A 27954-nucleotide genomic window follows, 5' to 3' on the forward strand; every position below is an offset into this window, starting at 1 on the left:
TAAAATAAAATTAAAAAAAAAAAAAAAACGTTGTACTCTACTCCATGTGTAATGTAGTGTAAGCATTCATGCAAAAAGGAATGATGGAAGCCCATTGATTCTGAATTGGTCGTTGCCCAACCATGTAATGAAACGTCAAGGTACTTTCAATCTAGTTAGTTGCTCTCTATCATATTCATATAGTAATGTAATGTACCTGCCTATATATCTATATTGCTTCAAAGTCCATATTCTACATCATTTCACTGTATATTATGTAGTGTATGTTTTCCAGCTTTATTTTGATCTTATATGGGTACCCGGCCCGTTTTGAAACTATGCTGAATCTGATGCCACTGACTGAGCTGAGGTCCCCTACACAAACAATATTATGGGAAAATTTTTATCTAAATTTTTATAGTCCGTATGTGGCTGGTCACCGTATAGCCGGGGTTATACTTAAGGGTTAAGTAACCCTAAGTAATTGAATAGTCTCTATAAGTAATTTCTGATCGATTAAATAACCTCTAAATAATTAATCCCTAATCGACCAAGTAACCTCTAAATAAGTAACCCCTTGACCGACTAAGTAGCCTCTAACAAGTAACCCTTGAATAAGTAACCCACACGGTATATAAAGTTATGTATATGCTGTATTTGGGATATTGAGGTCATAAATGGTTGAATCACCACTTTAATGATTTTCATTTATGTAAAACTTTGCACAAAGGAGGCTTTGATTTAGAGCTTGTTCTATTCAGCTTGATTTCACTTCAATTCAGCTCCAATCAGTTCAATTCCTAATTTCCTTATCTCACAAACAATTCATTTCATCTCTATTCAGTTCAGTTCAGTCTAATTCAGCCCCAATCAGGTTAGTTCAGTTGTTTTCAGTAAATCGAAACAAACCCTAATAGATCAGGTAATTTCACATAGGTTACATTTTAGAAGTATAAATTATCGAATTAGTTTGCTGATGTCAAGTGCTCCCTCCATTTCTTTTTGTCGTATGCACATACGTACTTATTCAGCTTTTGTTTGTATTTGTATTTTTTTTTTTTGAGGAAATTATGAATTTGTATTTTAAATATAGCAGGTATTTAAAAACGGAAGGAGAAATAAAAGGTGACTTATAAAATAAAAAAAAAATGAAAAAAATAGTGTATGGTATTCACATGGGGGCTGAATATAAAAAGGATAAAATGCTGCAAATTGAGTCTTTTTCTCAACGAGTCTATCTTCCGTAGACCCCCGCCGGAAAGAGAATCAAAATAAAATTGGGTTTGGGTGGGGTTTTCGTTTTCTATCTTTTTACTGTTGCTTATCTTCATTTTGGGCCCTTTTTCTTTTTCCATCTTTTCTTTTTAGTTTTTACTGTATTTAGCCTGTTATTAGTATTACTACCTATAAAACACATGGGAATAAATTTTACTTTTGATTTTAGATGATAAAAATACTAGAATATTTTATTAAAATACCAACCAACAATTAGATTACAACATCTATTTTCGCAAATATTTGAAGGTTTGATAAAAATAAAGGACATCTAACTCTCTTTTGAGCTAATTGAACATAATAGAATTTCAATAACTTAAAATTTATAGTTATCTTTTATTAGATCATGAAACATAGCCCAAGTTAATTCCTAAATGAAACCTTTAAGTGTCCCCTGAGGCGAAAATTAGTATATAAAATATAATCATAAAGTTAAAAGGATTGATTAGACTTTACATGAGATTAAAAACTCTTTATTAAGGTATGATTAACATAGATTAAGGAAAAGGATACTGTAATTACTTTTTTGGGTGGGGAACTCGGGAAGTGGTGGTACACTGGTACTGCTAGAGAGACAAGAATGTAGGTAATGAGTCAACGCTTTTGCATTAGAGAAAAGCTCCTTACAATAATCTCATATATATATATATATATATATATATATATATATATATATATATATATATATATATATATATATATATATATATATATATATATATATAAGTTGGCAAGAGCACAAAAAATCTTCATTTATATTCAATTGAATTTTCAAGATCTTGTATTTCATTTCTGAAAAAAAAAGCACTAACCATGTATTGTCATAATAACAGCTCTTTTGTTGATCATTCCACTGATTTCATTAACCAAAATTACCCCTCTAATTTATCGCCAATGTTAGTCCAGTCTCTTGCAGGCGATTTCGATTCTATTAATGAGGCTTTCATGCTAGCAAACACCAATGGGAACACAAGTACAGGGAGCGGGTGTACCAGCAGTAGTTATATGGGCTCACCAAATTCACCTCTAAGTTGTACCAGTAGTCACCCACCAAATACTACTGCCTCTTTGATGCAGCGAAGCCTTAGTAGCCACTCACTCCATAAAAACGGGTTTTACCAACATGTTTCATCTCCTGTTGGACTTCATGACCTGGATATTGGGTCGGTTAGAAGGGTTTTTAGCACAGGTGATTTGGATCAGGTAATTCTTCAAATCACTTCAAATATGTTGAAAAGACCCAAAAATTAATGACATGATCTAATTAGTTACAACTTAGGAAATCTATTAAAAAGACAATATATACATAGATCAGGAAACACCACTAACTTTTAAAACCAGATTCCTTCTGGTTAACATGGTTGTTCATTCTTGTGACAGGGACTCCAAACCTTACGCCACCACCATCCAGTTGGAAGTCCATTGGCAAATGAAAGTACGAGCATTATCATTGAAGGTATGACTAAGGCATGTCGCTACAGTCCTGAAGAGAAAAAAGAAAGAATTGAGAGGTATCGCAGCAAGAGAAACCAGAGAAATTTCAACAAGAAAATTCAGGTAAGACTTGAAACTGTACATTCTTCAAGATTCCAATATTCTAGCAAGCATAACCACAATATTAACCTGGTAAATTGAAACATGTCTAACTCAAGACAAAATAATACTAAGTTATGTTACATGAATAGCCCCTTGAAATTATAGGATTTGGTGACATGAGAAAGCCAAAATATATTCAGCGTAAAGATAGTCAGTCATCTAAATAGCACTGTAGATTAAAATGAGTAGAACAACCAGGTATTAATCGTGTATGAAGCAAATCAAACACTGAATTTCAATTATCATTAGCAAAAACTACAAACCCTAGTCCAGATGATTAATTTGTATTTGATAACATTTTATATCTTTGTCATATAGCACAGAAAGACCACCTAACTAACTCTTCAATGGTTGCAATGCTTGGCCATCAGTACGCATGCAGGAAGACATTAGCAGATAGCAGGCCAAGAATACGGGGTCGATTTGCAAGGAACGATGAAATCGAACAGCCTACCACTTTCCAAGACTTACAATGGAATCAGATGGCAGGCGATGAAGACGATGAGGATGAAGGGCAGTGGATTCATCTCCTGAACTCCCTTTCAACCAATTTAGTTCCTTGAAGAATGTCCATTATCAGTTAGAATGCTTGTTAGACTTTTAAGTGTCAAACATTGTTTTCAAATTGCAGCATACAGCAAGCAGCAATCCTAGGAATTCATCATGTATATAATTCTGGTGGGTGAAGTATCCTAAGTAACATGGTACTAGAATTGATAAGCATTCAAAGTAGTTTGCATAGTATTTTGCATGACGGGGTCATGCATGTAAAAGCAAGTGTACACCATTTTGAATGCCCCAATCAATTAAGAACTAGTTCAAGTTCTATGCCATTATTTGGCCCCATAGAACATTAAATAAAAGTTGGACAGGCTTTTAGTAAGAATGCTGTAATATCTCTTCATATTTTAATCCGTAACACTAATAATGTGATTACACTTAATTATGCAAACTCAGCATATTATATTGATGAAACTCATAATGATAATCAGCAAAAACTATGACAAAAAAATCTCTATTTTGGCGGCCAACTTTCCTTTTGTCGGCCGCTCGTGGAACTAACATATTATAATATTAGTAAAACTACCTGCCCGTCTTTGACGGAATTGCTAGCCAATTTTCTAGATGATTAGATTAATATAAAATAATTCATACTCTATGTAAGCCCAATGCCTTTATCGTGTCATCAAATGGTATCAACCAGCGGTGTATTCAGAATATGGTTTACAGTATCATCAAATGGTTACCAACCCACGGTGTAGTCTAATATTTGTAAATGATTATTTTTTTTTAACTAATAATGTGGACACCTATCATGTCATTGGTAGTTTTTTAGCTTTCAGTTTTTACTTCATATTAGCCAAATGCCTAGCATATTTCTTTTTAGCAACTATTTTAAGTATTATAGTCTTCAATTAATATTTAGAAACTTCAGACTCTGGTTTGTTGTATATACATCCACCCCTATTATTAACCATACAAACCTGTCCAAAACACAATACTTCCTCCTTTCTAAATAGCAACATATTCCTTTTTAGGATATAATTTGCATTGTTATTTTATTAGGCCAGTGATTCTGTCAATCTATCTCTTTATCACATGGGTCTTCAAAAATACCGTGCAAGTGTGCAACCCCCTTCTATGTTGTGACTGACAGAGATAAGGGGGGAGAACTGGGAGAATACATTCAAAGACGTTAACTGTCTTAGATATCAAAGTTGGACTCTAGAAAATTTGGCATGTAAATAAATATCACACAAACTTATAGATATATATGTTTAATGCACACCATATAATAATGGTTACCTTCCTCGAGATCAATTCACACAATTTTAAGCCGGTAGTTTTACATAGTTTTGCATTTTTAAAACAAAAGCAACTTAGTATTTTGTCCCCTTCCTATTAACAAAGGAAAGTTGCAAATACCAACATTTTTCAGAATATACCAAAATTGCACTAAATTCTACAGTTTGAATTCGAATATAAATGAAATTATAATACTTTAAGGTCTTGGAAATATTGTCAAGCGGTATATATCAGGAGAAAAGAAGATAAAACCTATCGGAATGAATTAGAGAATAATAAAACATCTGTAGTCTGATAGCTAGAAAATCCCCCAAAAGATAGTGGCCTGGACTCTGGAGGATAGGACCATCACAATCTTATAATTTAGAAATATCACATAGAACAGAAAATGGCTATGCACATGACAGAATAAAAAAAGATGATAAAAGAGGAAAAGAATTAAGTTACTAACCGACATAATGCTTACTTCTTAGATCGACATGGAGCCGCAACCTACCTGACCCCTATTAAATGGGAAAAGGCATTAGTTGTTAAAATCATCATTATCTTTCATTATAGAATAAGATGCACACAAATTATTCAGATGATAAATCATAAAATCAGCAGCCGCCAATTGTTATAATTATTTTGTTAACCATTATACTTCCAGGTGCCGGTAAGGCTATGTGCCTATGTCCCACTAGAAATATAACACAAGATATGCAGCTAGCACATGAGTAGCACTTCTATCAGTTAGCAAAAGAGTTGGGAAACTTGCAGTAGAATCCAGGAAGTATTAAAAGGAAAAAAAGAATCACACGTTTAATCATGAAAATAAATTAAAACCTCATGGGGACACCTAGGGATTTACACGCACCAATTTCAGCAAAGATTTACTCAGTACCAGCTTCCTTTAAGCTTGTTTATTTAATAGCTAGTGCAAGGCAGGAACATTGTGAGGTTTCTCTAGCTCAGGTAGCAAGACCTGATGCCGTATGCATTTATTCCTTGCAAGAAAATCCACTTCTGGTTGGAAAGAAGGTATACAAAGGCAATTATATTGTTAGCTTCTCATCTCCAACACCAAACAGTAAAAAACAAAAGAAAATATTTTTATTAAAAATTTAAAATAATACGAAGTAGCAAAAACAAGAATGATCCACCTTCACAATTGAATTGAGCAGCAACACATACAATCTGACTGTGAGGTCTAAATGCTAAAGAAAAGGAAGCAGCTGGGTAAAAAAGGAATGTTCCTCAAGTATATTCTAGGAATCCTTTAACCTAGAGGATGCCATCATTAAGATTAAAGGCATAGGGAGGCATGGTACTTTTCTATATACAAGTGGATTAAGTAATGGCAAAAAAGGCTATAAACCTTAAATAATCAGGTTTATGGGTCTATTTACTGAAAGACGAGTCTCCATCATGTGATGCCTTCCAAGAAAAATGCAAAATATCAGACTAAATGAATTTTTGTAATAGCCGCTATAACATAACATTATAAATAGAATTGACTAATCCACTACCCCATCTCCTCCAGTGAAACAAGTAATAGTCCCCAATTGCTTAGCCATGAAGAATTCAGAGTCTTACACAGCAGAAACAAAATATTTCAGCAATGATTTCATTAAATGGACCAGTGTATTTGGAATGCGGTATGTTCTATTGTGCAAGCACATGAATGGGTATGGGTATATAATTGGCTATATAATATAATTTCAAATATTCAACAAGTACACCAGCATACTATAACCCGATTCACATGTTCCTAAGAGCCTTTCTGGGGGGGTGGGGTGGGGTGGGGGGGTGGGGGGGGGGTGGATGAGCATGTAATACTATGGTGGATGCACTGAGGTCATTTAGAAGAATAGAGCATACCTGACAGTGAATCTTGACCTGCAAATATTATCAATGGAACCCACAATAAGCATATATAAATTTTCATCCCATCTTCATGTTTATTTTTGTCATACAAAAAATAATCAAACACCTAATTACGGAATTTCCACCTGAATCATAAAAATAAAAAATAGGCTGTTTTATAATGTAAAGACCACTGTGCAGCGGATTATAACACCATTCGACATTAGAATGTTCTGTGACAAGTGTTTTGAAATCACACTGAGACATTCAGACATCCATTAAAGAACAATATTGCAAGAGCAATAAAGCAGACAGATACAATCAAAATCACCAGTACAAAGGGTTCTCATAAATTTTCATATACTGAATAAGTTGACATAACACGTGAGATTTTCTCTGGTGTCTACAAAAATAAAAATGAATAATTAATTAAAATCATGAGATATTGTACATGCGACTACATGACCACGCTAATTTTCTATGACCTAGTCCACCTAGAAGAGTCGATACATAAAATGATTCAACAAAAATATGTTAATCACAGGTCATGGACAAATCAGTAGCAGGCAAAATAAAATGATCATATGCTAGAGTAAGCCAAATAGTGTCACAGCAAATGGTTTAAACATCTCCGCATCAAGCACTACCTTGTTACTTCTCCAAAGAAATATTTTTCTTCCATCTCTTTTTATAGGTTCACCCTCCATAAACCACTCCCTCCCATATCACTTACCCTACCTCTTCCACTCAATCATCTCATTTGGAGGGGTAAATATAGGAGATCAAATAAGTATTATGTGTGCAAAAATTCAAGGAACATGACATGTGGTTTTCCTATTCACCACTCCAAATTGAGGTAAGAAATAAGCAAGAGTTAGGAACACCCTCCCAAGATATCTTATTCAAGAGCCACTGTGAAATAAATAAAGAGTATTTCGGTGGAAAATTTCAAACTCATTTTAAAGTAGCTATCCTCTCACACGTCACCAGACTCTAGTATTGGAATTAACGAAGCCACTTACCCATTCAAGTCCACTCAAAGTTTTCCATAGAAGAAAATGGGTCAAGATAATTTGTTAAGAGGGAGAGAAAAAACTAAAGGTTAAGATTGTTAGCCTAAGCAGGAGATTTTTCTTGAGTAGATGCTTCCTGTTATTTAATTCCTTTCTTAACGTAAAATTAAAAATCCCAACGATCTTTTATCGGATTAAAATGATGATTTTTAAATAGCCTCTTTTACATATGATGTTACAAAAATAATAATAATTGCTGTGGATGATGATTTCAAGAAGCAAATTTAAGGCCAGTGCGCCTTACTGAATTGAGGGCCGTGAGGCACACTAAACAAAAAAGTGAAAAAAAATTAGAAATAAATAAATAAAGTTGCGCCTATTTCACACATAGCCTCAGCTTTATAGTGAGAACCTGTAACATTGTGAGGCATTCTCTCTTCAAAATATTTATTTGATACTAATATGCCTACTCCAGCAGCCTTAGAATGCATCTTAAAGACTATATTTAATAATCAAGATCCAAACTATGGTGTCTTGGCACAGTTACAATACAAAAGATGATTGCTTGGATGTAGTTATATATGAAGTACTCTAATAAAATGGAAGCTACGCTCATGAGTTCTAAAAAATTAAACATTTATATGTAAATATTGTAAATAACAGTGGCAATTTCCATAATTATTGGAAAATGTAGAAGGGTTAACTTCAATAAACTTCCCAGAATTAATTTTCCTGTAGTTTCCTAAATAGTAAATACCCTTCATTTTTCCCAAACTTACAAAAAACAAACAAAACAAAAAAGCCCTTAATCATTTGCATTAGTTAGTTAATACCCAGTTTTCTAATGATTGAGTAGGAAATTACAGTAATGTTATAGGATATTAAAAAAATAAACGTACCAAAAAAGCAAGTAAGACCATCATTTCAGCTAAAGAAATGCAAGGATATATAGTCAGCTGTCCCTCTCCTCAAAAAAGTAGGGATCAAAGGAAGGACTTTATAGACTTAATTTAACTGAAGAACTTTTGAACTTCCCAATTCTGCAGTGTTCTGTTTTATTATCAAGTTTTCTCACATTGGACAAATTTCTAATCCTTTAGTCTTATTCAGACAAGTAATCGTGAACAAAGGTTTAAGGTAACTCTTATTGGGGGGGCCCCAAACTCCAAACAAATCAAGCTGAACTTCATTATGGCTCAGGGACTCACGACATATGGCTACATGGACCTGTGAAGGACCAAAAGATAATACAGGCTTGAGAGGGTTTGAACATCTTATTTAAGAAAATAGGTGAAGTTATTTGTACAACCTTAAGTCTCAATTATAAGGTAGGTCAGATAATGAGAAGTAATGCAATTGTCCAACTATGAAAATATGAGCTCATGATTAGAAAATCTCTTCTAAAGAATTTATGTTGCACAAGTACATGAATACATGATGTAGACAAAAGGCTGGTAATAACAAAGCTCATAATTTTGTATATACTGCCTGACATGTACAACAGCCAACACAGCCCCAGAAAAACTCCAAAATTTCTCCCTATACTGACCTCTTCCTGGTCTTGAGGATGGAATTTCTTTTCTTAAATTGAACTTGAAATAACCGCTTAAAAGGAAACCTAATAACTTTGCCTGTATCCCGTCGCTTCACCTTATGATTACCTGCATTTTATAGCATATAGACAGTTAGCAAAAGCATCATTTCAGGAATGAATACACCACTTGTCTTAATCGTCCGTTCCAAAATAAATGCATTACTTCTATTCCTGGTAAGTTTCTACCATATTTTATCATTTCACTCTTTTCCCATTATTCCACTCAAAAAATATAATCATCTCTCTCATGGTCCCCACTTTAGTAAATATAAAAATAGTAATAATAATTAAAAAAAAAAAAAAACAATCTCTTTCACATCCCCTCTTTCATGATCCCCATTATCTTTTCATTAAAATAATTAAATTAACCCACTTGCACAATATAACACTGCTACTAACAAACACTCAAAAAACTCCGCACAATCCCAAGGGATGCATTTATTCGACAGGGAGTAAAACAACTTTAGAGAATCTATTTCCAAGAAACATAAATATGTAGATTTTAATTCCTCTGTTTTCCGGCAGCTTTTCTAACCTCCCTTAACAACAACAACATCAAAGAAAAACTACTTAAGGAGGATTACATAATAATGATATACTGCATGATGGTTGGTGTATTGGTTGAACTTCAGTCAAGAATTTAACGAAGCAATAGAAAGAATATGCAACGAGAACATAAACATATTACACTATAATAACAAGATAGGATTAGTACATCACCTAATTTATTTTTGCCCAAAGATTGATGATCAGCTTCACCAACCTCTTTAACGTGTTTTCTACATTTCATCATGTCATCTGAAAACATGGATTTTGCAACTAAAAGATCATTTCCATTTTTTTCATGTTGGTGAGGATCCAATGGTAGCATGGTATCGGCAACTATAAACTCTTGAGATTCAGTTTTGACTTCAGTGTGATCTCCCTTATGCCCCTTAATTTCTTCCACCTCCTCCAGTGGTTGCTGGTCACAATGTAGTAAATAATCACTACTGTTTCTCTCAGTAAATGAGTCCAAATCCATCATATTTCTAGCAGGTAAAGTCGAGTTTTTGTCAGCTACTGAATCTTCTTGTGGTTCCAGAGGTTTTCCATCTAAAGATGATTTAGAAATGTATGATATATATGACTGATCAAAGTATTGCATCTCAGTTGAGATCTCAGCATCTGTACTGTTCAACACATCAGAAGCTAACTTCAATTTATCAGTCTGTAAACCATTGCAATTAAGACCCTCAGATTTCATCAAGACCTCCTTCCTTGAACCAGCAATACAGCCCACATCCAAACCATCATCTTTTGAGGTTATTTCCTTCAAACTATCACTAAACACATTTTCTGCATTATTAACGTGATCCTGCGGCACTAATTTATGTAGAAGTGGAGAGGTGGTGGTTTCAAGTGCATCAGAGCTCTTCAACTCTTGTAGAGCTATTGCAGAATAAATACTGTCATCCTCATCATTATTGCAAGCCAGCAGAGATTCAAGCAGATTTGCTTGATTATTGTTTTCAGCAGCATTGCCCTGTTGATCCATGCTGCACATAGAAGTAGGCTCACTTTGCAATTTCTCAGTCTTTTTGAACACCTCGAGATCCTTGGAAGTTGACTTAAATTCTGTAAAGTTACTGGACATACATTGTTTACCCTCCGCTCTAAAACTTGTATCGTTTAATTTTAAATCATGAGATGGCATATGATCATCAATAGAAAAAGAATCAATGCCTTTAATGGTTTTGGAAGTTTTTCCAGACTCGGCAATTGCCTTTTCCATATCATCTAAAAACAAATCACCTTCGCCACTAGAAATTGGATCCCAATCAATATGATCAACAATCCAAGGCTCTTTAGAACCAGTTTGCACTCCAGGTTGCATCAAGTCAACTCTCATTGCCTCTTTGTAAAACTGCTTTGTTCTTATACCATCGGTTAGTAACAGTCTGCAGGGTAAAAAATACAGGTAGTTATAAGGAACAGGGTAAGAGCAAGTGACATATATCAAGCACTAATCATGCCTCCAAGCTTGCCTGAAGAGGAAAATAGAAGCAGGAATAGAGGTTTCAAAAATGAAAGCAAACCTGCAATTCTTAGATATAGTCGCTTTCGCACACTCATTTGAAAGCCCAAGCAATGATAATAGATTAGTCACATCATTTGGACCTCTAAGCTCAAAAACCGAAGGAGAAGCACTGGATACAATTAAGTTCTTGCCTTGAGTCCACTCCACCAATAACTGATGTCAATAAATTGCTTGAGTTATTTATGAATATGGTATAAGAAAAGTTCACGTTTAGTCAACTACACATTAATCCCACTCCAACCACAAACGAGTTTTCCCAAATAACACAGGCAGTAGTTCAAATCACAATAGCAACATTCAAATACCCTTATTTAGTAGTCATACATTAAATCAATTTTTTCAACATGAATAGCAAACCCTTCCTTGACACTGACAAATAACACTACTGCTAATGCTCAGATATAGGAAATACTAAAATACGAGGTTCCAAAAGACATGTCACACAGCATTTTCGTTTCTTGTTTTCAAGGCAATACAATACAACAATTAGAGTTTATCACAATCGCATAATATCACTATATTAGCAGTAAATAGCAATGCTAGCTAAAAAATAGCCATATAAATCAACAATCATCACACCTTGGCATTGGAAATCATTTGCCTCCTCAGTTGAACATCTTGCATCAGACTTGAGTACATAATCTCAAAGTACACTCCTCGCTGCACATTCGATTGCAATGTCAATTTCAATCAAACAAATAAAATCTCAAAATAATACAAACACACAAAGCACGAGAATCAAACCGCTATAGCAGCTTTAACCATAGGAAGCTTCAGTCGAAACGGCAATTTCTCAGCAAAATCAATCGTAATCAAATCAACCTAGCCACAGAAAATTCAACAAAATTCACAATGATTCAACAAAATTCTCAAAATCATCGATTAAAAATGACAAATGCAATTATAAAAAATGATGAAAAACCTGAGATGATAGACAAGCAATATCAAAAGAATTCTGATTCAAAGGTCTAACAGCGATCAAATCATAAGTCTTGAGAATCGGATTACCCGAATTCAAAGCAGAAACTTGAGCAGATGTTTCAACAAACATTGTCAAACGAGTGTACTGCCGAAACGCAGACTTTTCGGGAACTCCGAGGAGACGACGATGAAAGGAAACAGTTGAGGAGAGAAAAGGAGAGGCCTTGAGGAGAGAGAAAAGCGGAAATGGAGAAATTGTACAACGATCGGATTCCGACATTACACCTTTGATTGTACGATTGTAAGCGATTCCAGAATAACCTAACTCCATTGCTTTGACAACTAACTTCAAGCGAGTTTGTTTATTTGATTCTGAATATGGAATGTTTAGGTCGAAGAGCTGCATTTTTGCCCCTGTTTTTAGCCAAGGTTGAGAGTTTATCAATGGCGGAATTTGGTGTAATTTGCAGAGTGCAGAGGTTTTTAGGGTTTAAAGATGAAGAAGACGCAGACGATAATCAGGAGGATATTGGGCCAGACCTATTTTTATTTGGGTAAACTCTAGCAAAATTTAAGTTCATCAGCCTGCTTGTACGAGTTATGTTTATCGAGTGGTTATTATATACGTCCGGGTATACCGTACACCAATGAGTGTTTGTTTCCATTTTGATGATTGTTTTTTATTTTATCATTAAATGAAGAGTAAAAACTAACCTTAGGTTAATTGGATATACAATATACCTGGGTGTATATAACAAATTCTAATGTTTATCTTGGGTGAAGTAGTCTTTTTTTTAGGTTAAATAGGGGAAGTAAAGTAGATTTACATGATTAACAGCATGAAGGCAACGGGGCTAAGGACCTAAGGTCGACGAATAATGGGAAACCACCTTCTTTCTCTACGTTATATACTTATATAAACTCAAGTGTACCGTACATCCGAGGTCATTTGCTCATTCAATCATGTACATAATAGGTTCTCTTCCTCTACGAGCCACACCAACACCACCACCACGAACGCCAATTGTGGTTGAGAATGTCGACGCAGAAGAGATGTTTCCCCTAAATGATTAGTATGATCCTACTTGACACTCTTTGCCAGTGTCTTTTTAGGGATTGAGGCTATTATAGTTGAGAAAGGAAGAAGAAGAGGACAACACGAAATGAGTAGATTGGCAGGATAACAAAGAAAAGAGATGTGGTTTTGGGTGGCTATGATGCTTGTGACGTGGTGGTGGAATATGGGTTAATTCTTTAAAAATAAATAATGAAAGAAGTTGTAACAAAGTAGACTGATTTGTTAATCAGGCTGATGAACTGAGTAGCCTCATAAACTCCTACTCCGTATCATGTTTTGTATATTAGTCCGCTGTAAAGCCAATTTTAAAAGGGTATTGGACCGAATCAGAACAAAGTTTGAAAATTAAAGCTTTCAATTTGGAAACCTAATTGATTGATTAAATTTGATCTGAATACTGTCCCTTTTTCAATTTAAACCGGTTCCCAATAATGTATTAGTACTGCTGAAACATGATAAGATCAACAGTAAGTTCATGTCTCAGAACAAACGCCTAAGTTCTAATTTTCAATTTAAATAGAGGGTAAAGATACAAAGACGACAATGTTGATGCTAGTTATTAAACAAAAAAAAAAAAAAAACAAAACAAAAAAATCCACTTTATCAGTAAGGATATTAATCTAAGCTTCCAAGTCAATAGTTTATAACTAAAGAGTAGATACTAATGTACAATATTTGCTAAATACCCTAAAAGCTGCATGATTGATACAATGCTAAAGAGTATTTGCAATGTGCTGTGGAATAATTAGGTAGTGATTTTTCTGTGGCTTTTGCTACTGCGCAAGTGTTTGTAATAAATCCCTGTCTTTCTAATCTGATTCTTAGAATGACCATGTACGTCAGAGTGATCAGCTAGCAGCAACCTGAGGTTGGGTACTTCCCAAAACTAAACCTTTCAGCGTTGGCATCAGGCTCTCCAGAAGCTCCTTCTTGGTTGCAATCCTGTCTGATGCACAGTCGTCTTCCTGATATATTAATTGAGTTGGCTAAATGTAAGAGACATTGCATCAGTGGGAAGAAAAAAAAAAAAAACTCAGGCATCTATTTAAAAAGATTGGCAAATTTGTATCAACCCATTAACATTGGTATGAGGGGAGCACTATTTCATGATAAGATCAACACCAAATTCATGTCTCAGAACACAACGCCTAAGTTCCAATTTTTCATGGGGCAGAATGTTCTCAGGTAAAAAGAAAAAAATTTTAGGCCAGTAAAATAAATACGCATGTTGTAGTTTATGAAAATCCTGGTGGGGCCATTAGTTCCTAAATAATAGAAAAGATTACAAGATGATCATCCCTGAGAATCTAGATGACAAGCAAGGCAAAATTTAATAACAGAATCAGCAATCAAATTTGAACATATTATAGTCACTCACATCATTTGTAGATGCTGACAACAATGCTAAAAGTGTCACCGTTGCAGAATGATAGTCCATTAAGGTTTTGAAAGCCGAAACATCCAACTTATCCTGAGAGAAGACAAAACACACTGTTCAGATGCCCTAGCAGTCACCATAATGTGTTCTGGATAAAGTGTCTCAACCCAAAGGTAAATAAAAGTAGAGTAAACAAAAGTCTTTGAAAGGCCATTAAAGAAGGAAAAAATCTTTACGAAGAAGAATTCAGAGAGCATACACTGCTTCTTGACATAGAAACATGCAGAATAACAGACATATGACCATTACAGAACCAAAAGTGTCATAATTCCACCCCCTTCGACACCATAACACCATATTGTACATGAAATTCTGTGAACAGTTCATTTACAAGCAGCAAGATGACACAGATATTTTACACCAAGACATTTCCATATAATGCAATTATACATAACAAGATGCATTTAAGATTTTCACAGTTTGGACAAGGATAATTTCTCTGATGTTTGAATCTCATGCCGAGTATGGCACAAGTCCTTAATGAAAATCCAGAATAAAAACCTAGCATTTAAGATCTCACAATAGAAGCAACAATGCAACCGCGTACGCATTACCTTCAACCGAGAAACAGCAGTAGACATGGCTCTTCCTGGAGCCTGAAGAGCTTTATTATGAATCTATGACAAAACAAAAACAAACTCATCAGGGAAAAACAAACAGAATTTCCATGTGACAAGGAATACAAGATGTCAACTGCACAGTGTCAACTGACCTTCAAATAAAGCAAAGAGACGACTTTTGGTAGAAGTAAAACTGGGTCATTTTCCATGGATACTTGAGATGTGAGATCCTGGATAACATTACACAAAATCAAATTCCAGGGGATATATCAGTAATTGAACCATTGTCAAACATGTTCTCTAATTTACCATAGGGTTAACTCAAAATTAAAGTAATTTAATTACCTAGGTTCTATAATAACTTTATTTTAAGATACATTAGGTTTAACCATTGCAATGCCACGGGGTAGCCCCAGTGCCATGGACACTTGATTTGAACTCAGCACACCCACATTGTCCCTACCCACAGTAAAAGGTGTATATTGAGCTAATCTTACCAAGCCAATATAGGTCGATACAGACCATCAATTATGTGCTAGGCAAGAGTAGACATCACAACTAATGATACAAAATGCATTTTCCAAAACATCTCCATAGAGCCATGATGAACACATAAATCCCATATTCTAACCACATAAATCTGAAGGATAGTATTCCAAGATATATAATATAAGATGAGTTAGATGTTCTGCATTGCCTTTTACTAACTTGACCTTTTCAAAACATATAGGCATATGCAGTATGAAATTATTTATCCTGTGTAAATTACCTCCTATGAAACATAATCCACAGTAAGCAAAAACACATTCCCACTGCTGAGCACTAAAAAGCACTTATATTGCATGTCAAACTATATATACTAGGTCAGCAAGATTCGACAAAAAGTTATTGTATATCTAATCATCTTCCTTCATTCATAAACGCAAAACTTGACCCAAACAATAACAAGTACACCATAACATTATTCTCTCATCAGATACGTTGTGATATGAATGCAATAACGGAAGTAATGTGAGGGATAGGCACCCCAGATCAGAACAGAAGAAATAACAAAAACAGGAGAGACATACCTTGCGATACGAATGCAATAGTGCCTTTTCCAATTTCTTATCAAGCTTCTTCAAAAATAATCCACTAAAGAAACAAAATCCATCTAAATTGTTAGTTATCAAAGCCAATATCAAAGGACCAAAATATTGCTATGCAAAATTTATCCCAGCATTTGACACAAGACTAAAAACCTTCAATGCCCGGAAGCATCAGCTAGGGGTAGTAGAGATCATAATTACCTTTCTTCCACCAATGTTGCCAATGCAGTCATGAATATATCCACTTGCTGTCACATGCAGAAATTTAAAGTATTACTCACTAAGAAAAGAACTGAACAAAAATACATCTGAAGTATTATTCTGCCCAATAAAATTACGTTCCACTAGTAAGCAGACATCAATCGCTATTAAATAGCACACAGGTCAACCAAGGCAAAAGTAGGCTTAACAACATGGCATCCTGAATAAGGCTGGACTTGGGGTCAGGCTTGAGAACCATATCAGAAGCTGGTAAAAGAAAGTGGTAGTAATCTGAAATTTTGAACATATATACCATGGCTTTCAGTAAACTTTCAAGTCCTTGGGGACTACATGACACCAAGAAAAGCTTATTTTGAAGGCTGTGACAAGATACACATCTGCAATACCTGTTGGGGCATGAAAATGAGAAGGAAATCTCCTAGGATCACCCAATGTCCTTGGGGACCAATAATCTATAAAGACCCCTACACTTCTTGAACCTAGAGAACCCCATAAAACAAAGAAAAAAGACTCCACCAAGACACCATTGGAAGATGAAGAAAAGAATTGGAGGAAAGTCACCTATATCCTAAGCTTCCAAGTAGGCATTGCAAGGTCACTTCAATATTTCCATCTTGAGCCCAAATAAATACTGGACCAAAATGGCAATTTTGGGCCCTGAGGCACCATCAAGAAGGTTATACTTCACAAATCATTAAACTTAAGGAAAATTCCTTGAATCCCAAGTCTCAATGATCTTACTCCACAAGTCCTAAGTGTAATCCCTGCACCTCCATATATAAATTTTAATTTACAACTGATTATACTTCTAATATTGCAGTTGCTATCCTTCTCCTAGATACCAAAAAAAACACTTCAATCTTACACTTAAAAGTAAGGACGCATTTGACTCAAAAGTGTCAGGGTTGGGAATCAAAGAGTATTCTCTCTAGCTCCTATTGAGATACTCAATCTTCTAGGAGGAGGCAAGGAGCTCAACGTTATGATTTGATATGAAGAGGGGGGAAGGGGGGCATATAAGGTAGTGCAATATAATTTAGCATAGTCTTGAGGAGGAATGTAAGTGAGTTAGTTAGAGAAGTAATACCATAAATAAGAGAAGATTAGGAAGGGAATAGCATCAGGAACATTGATTAAGTAATTTGGCTTAGCTTAGTAAGCTAAATTGGAAGAGATTCCACTCTCAAATGTGGAATTATTGTTCACATTTGATGTAATTCCCATCTTATTAACAAAAATCATCTTCCTCTTCCTATGTTCTGCTATAAATGATGCTTAAGCTATTTAATTCTCAGTGTTATTTGTGCCTTAAAATCAATGAAGAATTGCGATGAACTGAATTCAAAACCACATATCTCTCAATCTACAAATGATTTTAAAGTGGATGAAGTTGGAGGTGAAACTTTATCTCGTAGCTTTCCAAATATTGATCATATGCCCATTTTAGATAAGAAATGAGAAAGTTAATGGCCGTTTTACGAAGAACTGTCAAAGGTGAAAGCTCTTGTCGAAAAGTTTGCTTGAATTGTCAAAGGGTATTGTTAGGGTTTCCTTATGTCATAAAAGGAACCTTTGAGTTGTCATTTAGGTTGAGCCACATCAGAAAGAACCCTTGTAATCCTCTTGTTCTCCATTGAAGATTAGAATAGCTCTAAATCCCCCACCCATTGAACAGGTCTTATTTACCGAACCAAGTAAATCCTTTTGTATTTTGTTTATCTTCATCTTTTAAAGTTTCATTAACTATTGTTCTGCACAAATCAAACACAAAACCACCTATTTCATAACACTTAGCACTCGTGTGAATAAAAACCTTCAAGGCATTGTGGTCCAAAGTACAGACAACTACAGCCAACCTTGAAAGTCAACTCTTGATCTTGGAAGACTAACCTACAATTTTTATCTACATATTTTGACTATATTCCAAAGATATCTCTTGGTATGACAAATGGCTTTTTCCCTGGTAAGCCGTAGTTAGTTTTTAGATGTTAAAAATGTAAGCTTTTATCCTATAGTCCATTAGCTGACCCATGGAAGCTTCCCTCTGGCATTTGTTGAGTGACTTTGCTGGCCCCAAAAGGTATCACAAACATTCCAAATGGTCTTTCATAGGGCGGCTTGGGTTCAGTGACAATGTGACATACAAAGCCTACTCAACTAATCTGGTCCTTGGGCAACATTAAGAACCTTATAATCTTCAAATCTATCACTGATGTACTAAACAAGTCTTCAAGGCAAGGCTTAGGTTTTTTTTGTCTGATATGCCTTGTTTGAGAACTTATTGGCTTTCATAGCTACATGAATTCATATTTCTAGCAACTCAAAACTTTAAGACAAACACACATTCAAGATACTACTCAGCTACTGGTGGTCACCATGGAGTATTAGCCTTGCAATGTGGTCATTGTTGACTCATTTGGAATCCTATTTGCTTCATGCTGTTCAGGTTACTATTTAAAGTTTTAAACTAGATATTCTAGTAGTACTAGTTTCTAAACACCTAGGGTTGCAGCAATATAGAAGTCCAGGAGAGGTCTTCAAGATTGCATGCGGTAAGCAAAAATCAGCAAATGAAAACTATACAGGGTGACAGACTAACTTCAACTTCAACAGAATAATGAATTTAACACAAGTTAGGACACACATATTGTTCATCAAAAAGAGAAGAAGAGCACAATGCATAAAGCACATAGAGTAGTCAAGTGCAGACGGGAACAAAGTGTCTTCACAGGAAATGTTTCAGACAGAAAGAAAAAGAAGCAAGAAATCAGTTTGTAAATGATGGGTATATCAACCTTTCCTTCCAAAGACTCCACCAAAGCGACAGCCTTGACTGAAAGTGAACCATGCAAACTCTTTGCCTAAAATAAAACAAGAACTTGATCACATACTAAATCCCAAACTCCTATGGTCTAAATCAATATGTGCCAAAAGTTAGTCCTACATAAACAGAAAACAGAAGCCACTTAAATACATACAATGGAAGTCCTTTCCCCAGAACTGAGAGACACAGGCTCTGAATTTTGCAATTCTTCTACTGGAATTCCATTCTTCAATTTGTTGTAGACATCCTGAGTTCCAAAAGGCCATTACTTCACATGAAAAAATTAATTATTAAAAAAATTAATTACCACAACATTAAAATGACAGCCTTGCGACAACAGTACCAAGTTACATAAAAGCATGTCAGCAATTGAGGCTCCAGTAGTTCTAAGCAAATGTCTGTGTAATACAACCTGCAACAAAGTAAAAGGGGAAAAGATAAATCACCAACACCAATGAAAAAGTGATAATTTACCAAGTGACGTGTAACAGAAAAGAAGTTTCTCACAAATGTTGCTTGGTCATCTTCAAACAAGTCCAATGCTTTTTCAAAAAGCTGCATATTCATATAAGACTGGACAAGAAACAAAGAGATAAGATAGGAAGAAAGAGGAAATGCAAGACATACTAAAAGCCATAGTAGCTCCTAGATTCAACAGATTGGCTGCCATTCACTAGACTAGTTACAGATAAGAGAACTGATATGCTATTACAGCAAGATAACAAGACACGGTCACACAAGAAGACAAACCTCATCAAGCTTCTTTTGCAAGTTATCAAGCACATGTTTCATTCTATCTGAATTTTCAGCTAACATTGCCCTTCTTCTTTCATTCCATGAAGTGACCAGCATAGGCCTCAACTGATTTGCCAGGGGTTTAAGAATTGTCTCACGATCATCCACATCTATATCACAAGAAGACTATGTAACAACTCTAGACAATAGATGATAACAGTAAGTAGAACAAATAATTATTTCACCAACCTTGCTCTTCAAACTCAGGAACCAAAGCCAATACTTTATTGATTATCCACTCATCTGAAGGAACACCAACAATATCCTCTTTTGATCTTTTTGACTCTGAAACATGTGAAACAGAAGTATCCTTGCCTTTTCTCTGGTTTCTCTTAGATTTCGAAGGAATAGGTTCTTGTTTATTTAGATCACTTTCAGCGGCAGAACTCCTAGAATTCCCTGAAGATTTTCCTTTCTTCTTCTTTGAACCTCTATCCATGGCTGGTCTATTTCCGCCCTCAGTACTGACATCATTTAACTCAAATAATCTACCTGAGTCATTCCCACCCTTGCTTTCCTTGGTTGGTTGTTTCTCATCATCTATTTTGGAAGCAGTAGATATAGGAATGGTGGTTTGCATCTCTTTATCTAGTCGAGTGAAGACATCCTTTACAATAAAACATACGATTTGCAAGCATTCAATTTCATTAGTAAATAATAAGTTATATTGTAAGAGAGGTAGCAAATGATAAAAAAAAAAAAAAACATAGGAGAATATCTGTGATCCAAACACTTAACCAAGTCCTTAAACATGCTCATCATATATTAAGGTCTTGGTCAGGCTAAGAGTTGAAAAGCCGATCGACTTTCGAGGATCCATATCCCATACCTTTATAAAGCCATCGCTAAGGACATACGATTCTCCCACAATGAGTGCTCTGTTGGACTGAGACCAGGAATGACTTATATTAGGACAAGCAAACATACCATAAAATGAAGGTATATTTTTATGGACTCAGAGATGTCACCTTAAGTGCAGACTGTACAGATGGGCACAAGGACAAAATCTTATATGCATCTTGTGAGTCACATAAAGAGGGCAGCACTGTAAGAGAATCAATCCTGAAATCCATCACGGATCAGATCTACGGAAAAAGAAAAGTCCAATAGCATACAAGTGAACTAACACAGTAGCCATACATGTTCTCTACTAAAAAGGTAAAATTAACATGTCACGTACTTTTAGTAAATTATACGGGAGCCATGAAAAATTACAATGAGAGTTGAGGGCTGAAACAAGCAAGCAATCTAGTTGTCATGCAATAGAGTTTCTAACTGACACAAACATAACTGACATTCTAATCAAAACAGAGCCACCTAATCTATAAACACTCACCAGCTATTACGTTCAACAGCATCCTCTATAGCTGCATCTAACATCTCAATCATTGAGGGGTGAATAAACATAGTTACCAAAGGAATGCCTTCAGGATACCTGGACTATATTGAGGGCATTAAATTTCAGTTAGAAAAGGGGAAAATACAATTAGGATAATTAACGGATCAGTAAAAGGGCAGCAGTTTACCTGTAAGTACTGCGTGGGCTGGGGTATTCCTAATTTTTGAAGAGAGTCATAGCTTATGAAGGAATTCTGCCATAGAATATAGAGGAAACATGAGAACTCACCACATGGAATAAACTAACATTCCTTCATTATGTCTTTGAGAGAAAGCCCTTTACATAAAATCTACCTAGCCTGTTCCTATTAAGATCTGGACACCGCAATGAATATATGTAGCAAATTACTATATATGGCACATGGACACATGGTAAACCAGTAGTCCAGTACACTTGATGAGCAAGTAATTCACATTTGTATGGAAAATTCCTACAGGGTAAAATAATTTCAGGTACAGCTTGCACACTTAATGTCACAATATAAATACACAGAGAGGAAGTGGATATAGGCTTGTAGCACAATATTTCAGGTAAGCTTCAAACCTGTGAAAGGAAAGAATCCAAAAATTCCTTCTGAGTTGAAGCAAAGACCTGGTAAAATCATAAGTCAATCCACGTGTAACTTTTATTCATCTATCTAAAAGAGTGGTAAGAAACACAAAAAAAAAAAGGGACCCTACAGCAGGTGTCCAATGAACTCCAGCACGAAGAGAACCAAGGATTTCCACTTCCTTCAGCAACCCATTGAACAATGTCTGGAAAAATGAGTTGTCCACAGCCACACCAGTAGCACCATCCATTCCCTGCAGTAACTGCTGCAAAGAGCTCCACAAGGCTGACAAATTCATTGGAACTGTTATGCCCCTTGCAGCACCGCGAACCATTGCATTTACACGTGCAACATAAGCAGGGGTATACAGTTGCCCACCTTCAAGTCTACCTTTAATCTACATACCACACATGGATGTGAAGCAACAGAAATCAACATTAATATTTTAGCTCAGCAAAATTCAAAAGAGGGGAATTGTTTGTTGATCATCATCTTTCAAGAAAGCATCATACCAAAGTCCCAAGCCGTGACTCCAACATTGATGATATCAGCTCAGAACCCACTTGTAATTGTGCAGCAAGCTCAGCCACCGCAATCTGACTGCACTCCTGAAGTCTTTCATTAATTTCTTCAGCCATAGTATCCCAATAAGATTTTGAAATAATTTCTCCTTGAATTAACATAAGGTCAGGATCATCAGACACTACAACTTGAGCCTGTCTCTCAACATGATATAAATCAACACCAACACTATCGGTAAGATCAATCAAAGAAACACGCCCTAGCCTCTTTACTTCAGAACATATTTCCAAGCGTAATTGTTCCTGTTGCATAAGAGTTATACAATAACTTCTTGAAATCAAGTTCACTGTCAAAACATAAATCATACTAAGCACATACTATTTATATACCATCCAAAATTGCAAAACTGTAAAATTTAAGCAACATGCCCAATGTTGTCATAATTTCAAGTTTACATACAAAAGTACACTATTCTTAAGATTTTTAATCATAATGATTTAAATCTATTTGACTTATTCTAGTATTCAACTACGAGGTCTACAACACTTTATTTTCATTGTAAAGTAGGAGATGATCATTGAATACTTAACTAATTAAGGATCAAATAGAAAATCCTCTCATTTACGCCGCCTAAGGTAGAACTATGCGGCACAATCAAGACGAAACGGCATTGGCATAGCGTTGATGTTGAATTAAATTCACAAAACTTATAAGCATGCAAAAACATTCAACAATCATAACTTAAGAATTCAATAGCAGCTACGCAGTATTTCTATTCAATTGCCACAACAAAAACTCATCAAATTGAATTAATAAACTAAATTAACAATCGAATTCAAATTTAATTGCAAAACCCTAAACCTCTGAAATCGATCACATAAACAAAAATTGAGTCCAAATTGAGATAATTTAATAAACATAAAATTCAATGAATCGATCAAATGTGAAATTGTAAAAGAGAGATTGAAAGAGGGAGATTACAGGAGTGATGTATTCTTTGCCGGAAACAGTGTGGAGGAGATCAAAATCGATGATTTGAAGGTCGTGAAGTTTCTGAACCAATTCGACGACATTTCTATCAGATAATCGAATACTTGATTTAGCTTGTTGAGCGAATTCGAACTGTTTCTGCAATTCCAGCAATTCTTCATCCATGGTTTGTAGGAGAGAAAAAGATTGAGAAAGAAGTTTCTGCTGTTCTTCAATTTAGCTCTAATGAAAGTTATTAAGGAGTACCTGTTTAAGGATTTGATTAAAAAGAAAAACAAAGTTCATGAATTTTTATTACTATATTTTAAAATGGGATGGATTATTTTATTGCAAAACATCAAAAGTTAATACCAATACTTTTGTATGGTGAATTTTACAAATTTTATGGTAACTTTTACTTTATATATTTAAAGCTTGAAAAGTTGGTGATCTAAGTCAAACTAACGTTATATCGGGTATTTCAATAGTTCACTACTCATTAGATATGGCCACTTCTCGTATTAGTCTATGTTTCTTAAACTTGTGCTCAGCATTAATCGTGTTTGTTTTTGACATGGGTATGTCATATGTGTAAAGACTTTGTTAATATGTAAAGTATATACATAAAATCCATATATCGAATTTGAAATGAATTATAATGGGTAAAGGAATCGTTTATGAACTCGTCTTGGTTGTTGTAATGTACTTGTTTACTACTGCTATCTTGTTTTCGTCATTGTTTCTTGTCCTATAATAACACTAAATTACAAGAGAGAGAAAAAGAGAAAGAAGGGTACAAAAAATGATAAAAGTATAGTATTGATTATATATATCAAAGAGAAAGAAGGGTACTCAAAGTGGAGATTAGCAAATTACAAGAGAGAGAAAAAGAGAGAGAAAAAAAGAAAAAGAGAAAGAAGGGTACTCAAAGTGGAGATTAGCAAATTACATGAGGCCTCAGGATTTTGTACATAAGTTAGGAACACTTGGACAAAAAAAAAGCTCTTATTATTTTTCCCTCCCTATAATCCGTCACCACTTAGTACTTAGTACTTACCACCGTGGTGATTTTGATTAATAATAGATATAAACAGCTGAAAAACTGATGCAGAAAAATGTGATAAATTTACAAATGATCGACGAGCTCGGAAGAATTTACATAGGATAGTGATGCTGCATCAGTAACTTTGAGGCTTTGGAGCTGCTGTGACTTGAGAGAATATAACATACAGCTTTAGAGACTTCAAATTGCATACATTTTTTTGAACTTTTCTGCATTTAAAATCTCTGTATCAGACATTGCTGAGACAGACCAAGACCTTGACCGGCTTTCTAGGGAGGATTTCCGAAGGCTCTTTGCCTCCATTCGATGTTGAATCACCCAATAACACATGGTACCCAAAGTAGTCACCATGATTGTTGTTCCTATGATCGTCACCCCAATGGCAAGCCACCTCTCTTTAGTTCCTACTACAATAAAAGATAGAGCCAAGAATGACACGGAGATGAGAACGCATGCCAACCACATGAGTTTGTTAATGATTGCCATCATTTGCTTCTTCGCCTTGCTCTCTATAACTACTACAGAGGTTTGAACCACAACAACAGCAAGGGAGATGAAAAGGGCAATCGAGTCAAAAACAAAGAAGATTATAAATGCTGCATTTGGTGCAATGTTTGCTTCTCCAAGGGAACTTCCTGGAGGTATATTGTTCGGGTCATCAACATATTGGCCTGGAACAGTAAATATGGCTGCAAAAGCAACAGTTGCTATGAGCACAGCAACCACGGTGGTGGAGTTGATGGCATTATTGAGGCCCTCGGTGTGCATCTTGTTGATCCGCTTTGCAATTCCTTGGACACGACGTCTTGTTTGACGAGTGTGCTCTAACTGGTGATGGACTTCGTGTTTTATGTCGCTCACGGTTTGCTTAAGTTCACGGGCATTTTTACTGGTTGCTTGAGGCTTGATAACTTTGGCACTCTGAACCCCATGTACCCGGAGGGTTTCTGAAATCTGTGGATGCGACATTTTCTCAGCCGTGTCAAGGGCAGTTTCACCTGCCCTGTTGACAACTGTGGTGTCTGTTCCGTCTTCAGCTAATAATCTAGTTACAATCTGTGACATGGAAAGAACAATTCAGTTTCACTTCACAGTAAACGGAACCAAAGCAGTTACATTCAGCATCTTTACAATCTACTCATTGAATTACATATATAAAAACTTGTTTCTAAAGAAGTATCATCAGATGCTGTCATAAGAGAGCACTGGATCTATATCAACAGGCTATACATCATAAATACAAGGGAAGCAATGAAGTAGGATCAAAACAACTAAATTTCCCAAGACCAATTCCCAGACCTCCCACGATTGCTGTTCTATTTTCCTTACCCGACAACGCAATTCAGCACATAAAATTAAAAATGTAGTAATCTGCATCACAATAGGCCGAGGGACTATGAGGCTATGAGCTATCATCATCTAGTTCTTGAATTCTTTATCAAAGTTCAAATGTCATGCACATTGCCACTTTGGTGACTATCCTAACAGTAAGTCAGTAAGTTTCATTTACCAAAATGATCATCATATTCTATAAACAACTCCAACCGCAATGTCCACCATGAATCATTCCAGCAATAGACATGCATATAACTAAGTAGGGGAAAAAATTTGATGTAAACCCACCTGACACCTGCCTTTTCTTGTAGCTATATGCAATGCTGTATTGTCCTTACTGTCAGTCATATTGATCAAAGAAGAACCAGCTTTAATCAGCTCTTCCACAATCTCAAGATTCTGACCCTTCACCGCCATGTGAAGTGCTGTCTGTCCCTTCTTATCGGTCCTTGTTGTAATCGCAGGCTCCTTCTCCAAGAGAGCCTTCACTACAGCCACATGTCCGTTCCTTGCAGCAGCGTGCAAAGCCGTCTTACCATTACTCCGAGCAATGGTTGCCAGGCCACTCCCTGACTCCAGTAGAAAATTCACCACCTCGATATGCCCTTGTGTTGCAGCAGTCTGCAAAGCCGTAGTGTTGGATGTATCATAGGTCATGGACAGATCAGGGTGTGTCTCCATTAGCAATTTGAGTGTCACTGCCACAATTTAATCACAGACAATGTCAAAAACTAATGTTTTCCAACTACTAAACAAAACCTGCAAGTTCTACACTTGTACTGATCTTGCAAAATGATGTAAAAAACATACCCAAATCCCCTTGCTTCGCCGCGACATGAAATGCATCATATCCATTCTTAGCCTTGATGCTAGCAGCAACAGGATCATAATACTTGATCAACTCTTTAATAACTTCAATCTGCCCATATTCAGCAGCTGAATATAATGCTGTTTCACCTGCCTGATTCTGTTTTATCAGCAATTCCTTCAATTCATCCTCTCCAGTTCCACTCAATATATCCAATACTTCATCTAAATTACCAGCTCTTGCTGCAGAATGAAGTTTTGTATCATCCCTTTTCCCAGTCAACTGTTTTGTCATCTTTTTCTGGGGTGGGCTTCCTGCCTCCATTTTTCAATCTATTTTTCCCAGAAAAAACCAATTTTTTTTTCACAAATTCATGCTAAAAAAACCCAGATCAATAAACCCTTCAAAATTCATTCAATCATACTCCCAATATCAAATTCTGGGCATTGTATTATTTACCTGTAAAAGAATTTTACAAAAAATAAAACAAATCAAACTTGAGAATTATTGTACTCCGTATTGCATTTTAGCATTTATGATGAAGGCAAATTCCTTAATAACCACGGATGCATTAAAAAGCCCATGAAAATCCAGTATATATTAAATTCAATTATTGGTTCATTAAAGTTTGAAAGTGGGTTATAATTAAATCAAATTAAATTATGCAAAAAAAGCAGGAAAAAAAAAGAGAGAGAAAGAATCACCTGAACACGAAGAAAAACAGCTACTTTTGCTCTCCTCCATTAAAACAACATACCCTTTTATACTTTTTATTTAAATTTTAATATATGGTTTTAAGGGATGAATTTACAGGGCTAAGAAAAGGAAGAAGACGATCAATCAAAAATGTTGTGGCACATGTTAAGCAACTTTTATTCACTTTTGGTTATTAAAAAATCTGGAAATTTAGAAGAGAACCTAAAATAAAAATTAATAAAGATGAATTCTTTATGTAAAGCTTAGATTGCAAATAAAAATTGGAGAGAGAAAAGAGGAGAGAGAATAGGAGCAAAATGCTAAAAGAAGCAGTGTGGTTGTCTGGAGTGGTGGTGGGCAATTTGTTGGGTCTCAACTCGCAACCGCGCGCTGTATTTGACATTCCCATGATCAACATATTCGTTTAGTTTTCACCACCCACATAATAAAACAAAAGTATCATATCCGCTTATGTAAAACTTCTAATAAAATCATGCG

At 35.4% G+C, this 27954-nt stretch overlaps 4 protein-coding genes across 6 annotated transcripts; 1 reads left to right on the top strand and 3 right to left on the bottom strand.

Moving 5' to 3' along the window:
• Positions 1 to 1993: 1993 nt before the first annotated feature.
• Positions 1994 to 12624, bottom strand: LOC145569989 (uncharacterized). Of its 3 annotated transcripts, none has more exons than XM_081628964.1 (10): positions 12111 to 12624; positions 11933 to 12010; positions 11768 to 11848; positions 11187 to 11341; positions 9829 to 11048; positions 9064 to 9175; positions 5513 to 5661; positions 5108 to 5159; positions 2584 to 2737; positions 1994 to 2406 (listed from the first exon to the last, which is right to left on the bottom strand). In XM_081628964.1, the coding sequence occupies exons 1-7, from the start codon at positions 12513 to 12515 to the stop codon at positions 5637 to 5639; spliced, it is 2076 nt and encodes a 691-aa protein (XP_081485090.1). In that variant the 5' UTR covers positions 12516 to 12624; the 3' UTR covers positions 1994 to 2406; positions 2584 to 2737; positions 5108 to 5159; positions 5513 to 5636. The 3 variants fall into 3 exon arrangements, with proteins under 3 accessions (XP_081485090.1, XP_081485092.1, XP_081485091.1); XM_081628966.1 differs by having other exon boundaries at positions 12197 to 12325; XM_081628965.1 differs by lacking the exons at positions 1994 to 2406; positions 2584 to 2737; positions 5108 to 5159; positions 5513 to 5661 and having other exon boundaries at positions 8880 to 9175.
• On the top strand, positions 2149 to 3708 carry LOC145572761 (uncharacterized). The gene is made up of 3 exons (XM_081631730.1): positions 2149 to 2457; positions 2635 to 2811; positions 3222 to 3708. The coding sequence occupies exons 1-3, from the start codon at positions 2149 to 2151 to the stop codon at positions 3411 to 3413; spliced, it is 678 nt and encodes a 225-aa protein (XP_081487856.1). The 3' UTR covers positions 3414 to 3708.
• Positions 12625 to 13647: 1023 nt separating the features above from the next.
• On the bottom strand, positions 13648 to 23912 carry LOC145569990 (E3 UFM1-protein ligase 1 homolog). Its single transcript, XM_081628967.1, has 20 exons — positions 23567 to 23912; positions 22576 to 22887; positions 22194 to 22460; positions 22057 to 22104; positions 21641 to 21706; positions 21451 to 21554; positions 21083 to 21176; positions 20944 to 21000; positions 20304 to 20721; positions 20070 to 20224; positions 19827 to 19892; positions 19663 to 19731; positions 19474 to 19566; positions 19291 to 19356; positions 16475 to 16521; positions 16256 to 16319; positions 15338 to 15415; positions 15180 to 15242; positions 14566 to 14658; positions 13648 to 14152 (listed from the first exon to the last, which is right to left on the bottom strand). The coding sequence occupies exons 1-20, from the start codon at positions 23738 to 23740 to the stop codon at positions 14036 to 14038; spliced, it is 2451 nt and encodes an 816-aa protein (XP_081485093.1). The 5' UTR covers positions 23741 to 23912; the 3' UTR covers positions 13648 to 14035.
• A 445-nt stretch (positions 23913 to 24357) lies between these two features.
• Positions 24358 to 27861, bottom strand: LOC145569991 (ankyrin repeat-containing protein At5g02620-like). Its single transcript, XM_081628968.1, has 4 exons — positions 27465 to 27861; positions 26763 to 27219; positions 26241 to 26650; positions 24358 to 25673 (listed from the first exon to the last, which is right to left on the bottom strand). The coding sequence occupies exons 2-4, from the start codon at positions 27082 to 27084 to the stop codon at positions 24798 to 24800; spliced, it is 1608 nt and encodes a 535-aa protein (XP_081485094.1). The 5' UTR covers positions 27085 to 27219; positions 27465 to 27861; the 3' UTR covers positions 24358 to 24797.
• Between the last annotated feature and the right edge of the window lie 93 nt (positions 27862 to 27954).

The sequence above is a fragment of the Chenopodium album genome, chromosome 12, assembly GCF_948465745.1.
Source record: "Chenopodium album chromosome 12, dcCheAlbu1.1, whole genome shotgun sequence".
NCBI classification, from domain to species: Eukaryota; Viridiplantae; Streptophyta; class Magnoliopsida; order Caryophyllales; family Amaranthaceae; genus Chenopodium; species Chenopodium album.

Excerpts from the sequence above, each read along its gene's own strand:
- LOC145572761 (XM_081631730.1), top strand. The coding sequence starts at position 2,149 with ATGTTAGTCCAGTCTCTTGCAGGCGATTTCGATTCTATTAATGAGGCT. Across the intron at positions 2,458-2,634 it reads GCACAGGTGATTTGGATCAG|GGACTCCAAACCTTACGCCA; the intron begins GTAATTCTTCAA and ends TTCTTGTGACAG. Across the intron at positions 2,812-3,221 it reads ATTTCAACAAGAAAATTCAG|TACGCATGCAGGAAGACATT; the intron begins GTAAGACTTGAA and ends CTTGGCCATCAG.
- LOC145569989 (XM_081628964.1), bottom strand. The coding sequence starts at position 12,515 with ATGCAGCTCTTCGACCTAAACATTCCATATTCAGAATCAAATAAACAA. Across the intron at positions 11,849-11,932 it reads TGGTTAAAGCTGCTATAGCG|CGAGGAGTGTACTTTGAGAT; the intron begins GTTTGATTCTCG and ends TCGAATGTGCAG. Across the intron at positions 11,049-11,186 it reads ACTATATCTAAGAATTGCAG|ACTGTTACTAACCGATGGTA; the intron begins GTTTGCTTTCAT and ends TTTACCCTGCAG.
- LOC145569990 (XM_081628967.1), bottom strand. The coding sequence starts at position 23,740 with ATGGATGAAGAATTGCTGGAATTGCAGAAACAGTTCGAATTCGCTCAA. Across the intron at positions 21,555-21,640 it reads AGCCCACGCAGTACTTACAG|TCCAGGTATCCTGAAGGCAT; the intron begins GTAAACTGCTGC and ends CCCTCAATATAG. Across the intron at positions 20,225-20,303 it reads TCCTGAGTTTGAAGAGCAAG|ATGTGGATGATCGTGAGACA; the intron begins GTTGGTGAAATA and ends CTTGTGATATAG.
- LOC145569991 (XM_081628968.1), bottom strand. The coding sequence starts at position 27,084 with ATGGAGGCAGGAAGCCCACCCCAGAAAAAGATGACAAAACAGTTGACT. Across the intron at positions 26,651-26,762 it reads GGCGAAGCAAGGGGATTTGG|TGACACTCAAATTGCTAATG; the intron begins GTATGTTTTTTA and ends AAATTGTGGCAG. Across the intron at positions 25,674-26,240 it reads CAAGAAAAGGCAGGTGTCAG|ATTGTAACTAGATTATTAGC; the intron begins GTGGGTTTACAT and ends TCCATGTCACAG.